Source organism: Brassica oleracea, chromosome C1, assembly GCF_000695525.1.
Source record: "Brassica oleracea var. oleracea cultivar TO1000 chromosome C1, BOL, whole genome shotgun sequence".
Lineage (NCBI taxonomy): Eukaryota > Viridiplantae > Streptophyta > Magnoliopsida > Brassicales > Brassicaceae > Brassica > Brassica oleracea.
The window spans coordinates 33,414,558-33,416,665 of record NC_027748.1 but is presented as its reverse complement, the minus strand read 5'-3'; the positions used below and the strand labels follow the sequence as shown (position 1 = coordinate 33,416,665).

Here is a 2,108-nt window from a genome sequence, read left to right as displayed (position 1 = left end):
AGCTGTTCCCTTTCTCTTTGGGAGACAAGGCACACCAATGGGAGAAGACTCTTCCAAGTGACACTTTCACCACTTGGGAAGAGTGTAAAAGAGCTTTCCTAGACAAGTTCTTCTCAACTTCAAGGACAGCTAAGATCAGGAACGAAATCTCTGGGTTTCAACAGAAAGGTCTAGAGAGTTTCAAGGGCTATTGGTCTCAATGCCCTCATCATGGTTTCAGCAAGGATAGTTTTCTTAGCACCTTCTACAGAGGAGCTCTACCACAGTGCAGAAACTGGCTTGACACTGCCAGCAATGGTTTCTTCTTGGGGAGAACCGAGGAAGAGGCAGAGGAACTGGTAGAGAACATGGCTAAGAGTGACTCGGTCTACAGTGAGGAGCATGATAGGGTCAACAGAAGTGATGATCAACAGACAAAGAAAGAGATCAAGTCCTTGCAAGAGAAGATGGACATGCTTCTTTCCAACCAAGCCAAGCAAGAGCAGATGAACTTTGTGGGTGGTCCTAATCAAGAGGTTCCTCCCAAGATCAATGAGGTTGATGGTTTGGAAGGCCAAGAAGAGCTGTGCTTCATCAACAACAATGGTTCTTGGTACAGGGAGGAGCCTAACTTTCAGTACAACAACTACCAGCAAAGATCCTACTCTAACAACCAGCAAGGAGGATACCAACAGAAGCAAAACACTCAACAATGGAGCTATCAACCTAGACAAAATACCCCTCCTGGTTTCAACAATAACAACAATCAGTCTACTCAGGATCAAGGAAGTTCTTCCCAAGCTCTAGCTTCAGATACAAGTGTGGATGCAATGTTCAAGAAACTCTTGGATTTTCAGGCAAAGAATGAGAAGACAATGGGGTATGAGTTCAAGAACATTCACTCCAAGATTGATGGAAGCTACAATGAGCTCAACAACAAGATCAGACATTTGGAGAACCAGTTTGCTTCAATGAATTCTCAACCAAGTCGCCAACAAGGGGCATTACCTGGAAAGCCAGAGCAAAATCCCAAGGAAACTATGAAAGCAATCACCCTACGGAGTGGTAAAGAGTTACCTCCAAGAATTCTCACCAAGGATGGTGAAAAGCAAGGAGGGGGGGTGGCTATCAATATTGATGATGAAGTTGTGATTGTAGATGAGAAAGTTGATGAAGAAATTCTAGAAAAGATTGTTGAAGCTAAGGGTAAAGGAAAGGTTGGAGAAGAGAAGAGGACAGTGAAACATGGTGAAACTGCTACTCCAACAAAGGACTCCTCTTTTGTTCCTCCTCCCTATGAGCCAAAGCTACCATTCCCTGGAAGATTCAAAAGACAGCTATTGGAGAAGTACAAGGCACTCTTTGAGAAACAAATGAGTGAAGTTCAGATCACAATGCCCATCATTGATGCTTTTATGCTGGTTCCTTAATACATCAAATTCTTGAAAGATGCTGTAGCTGCAAAGAAGAAAGAGATGGAGGGCATGATGATCCTTACCCACGAGTGCAGTGCCATTATCCAGAGGTTAGATGTTCCAAGGAAGCTAGTGGATCCAGGATGTTTCACCTTACCCTGTGCTCTAGGACCCATGATATTTGAACGGTGTCTTTGCGATCTTGGGGCTAGTGTCAGCTTGATGCCTTTGTCTATTGCAAAGAAGCTTGGATTTACTCAATACAAGAAGTGTAAACTCTCTTTGGTGTTGGCTGATAGATCAGTGAAGATTCATGTAGGTATTTTAGAAGACCTCCCCTTGATGGTTGGTAACTGTTAGATCCCTACTAATTTTGTTGTGTTGGAGATGGGGGAGGAAGCCCAAGGCCCTTTGATCCTTGGAAGACCATTCTTAGCCACAGCAGGAGCTATTGTGAATGTTAGACAAGGAAAGATTGATCTTCATCTTGGACAAGAGAACATTCTCCACTTTGACATCAATGAAGTGATGAAGAAGCCAACCATCCAAAACCAAGTTTTCTACATTGATGAAATGGATGCTCTAGCTGATGAGCTTCTAGAGGAGTTGGCACTTGAAGACTCTCTACAACATGCTTTAACAATCGAAAAAAAAGAAAGTGATGCATATGTGAAAATGCTGGATTCTCACAAGGGGATTAGTGGTGAAGGTCAG

At 43.3% G+C, this 2,108-nt stretch overlaps 1 protein-coding gene across 1 annotated transcript in view; it reads left to right on the top strand.

The window, feature by feature from the left end:
* The window catches only part of LOC106337933, a 1,728-nt gene extending 319 nt beyond the window's left edge, over window positions 1-1,409 (top strand). Inside the window, exons 2-3 of the mRNA XM_013777032.1 lie at window positions 3-811; window positions 926-1,409. Coding sequence (XP_013632486.1) covers window positions 3-811; window positions 926-1,409 — 1,293 coding nt within the window. The remainder of the gene's footprint in view (window positions 1-2; window positions 812-925) is intronic.
* The last annotated feature ends 699 nt before the right edge of the window (window positions 1,410-2,108 follow it).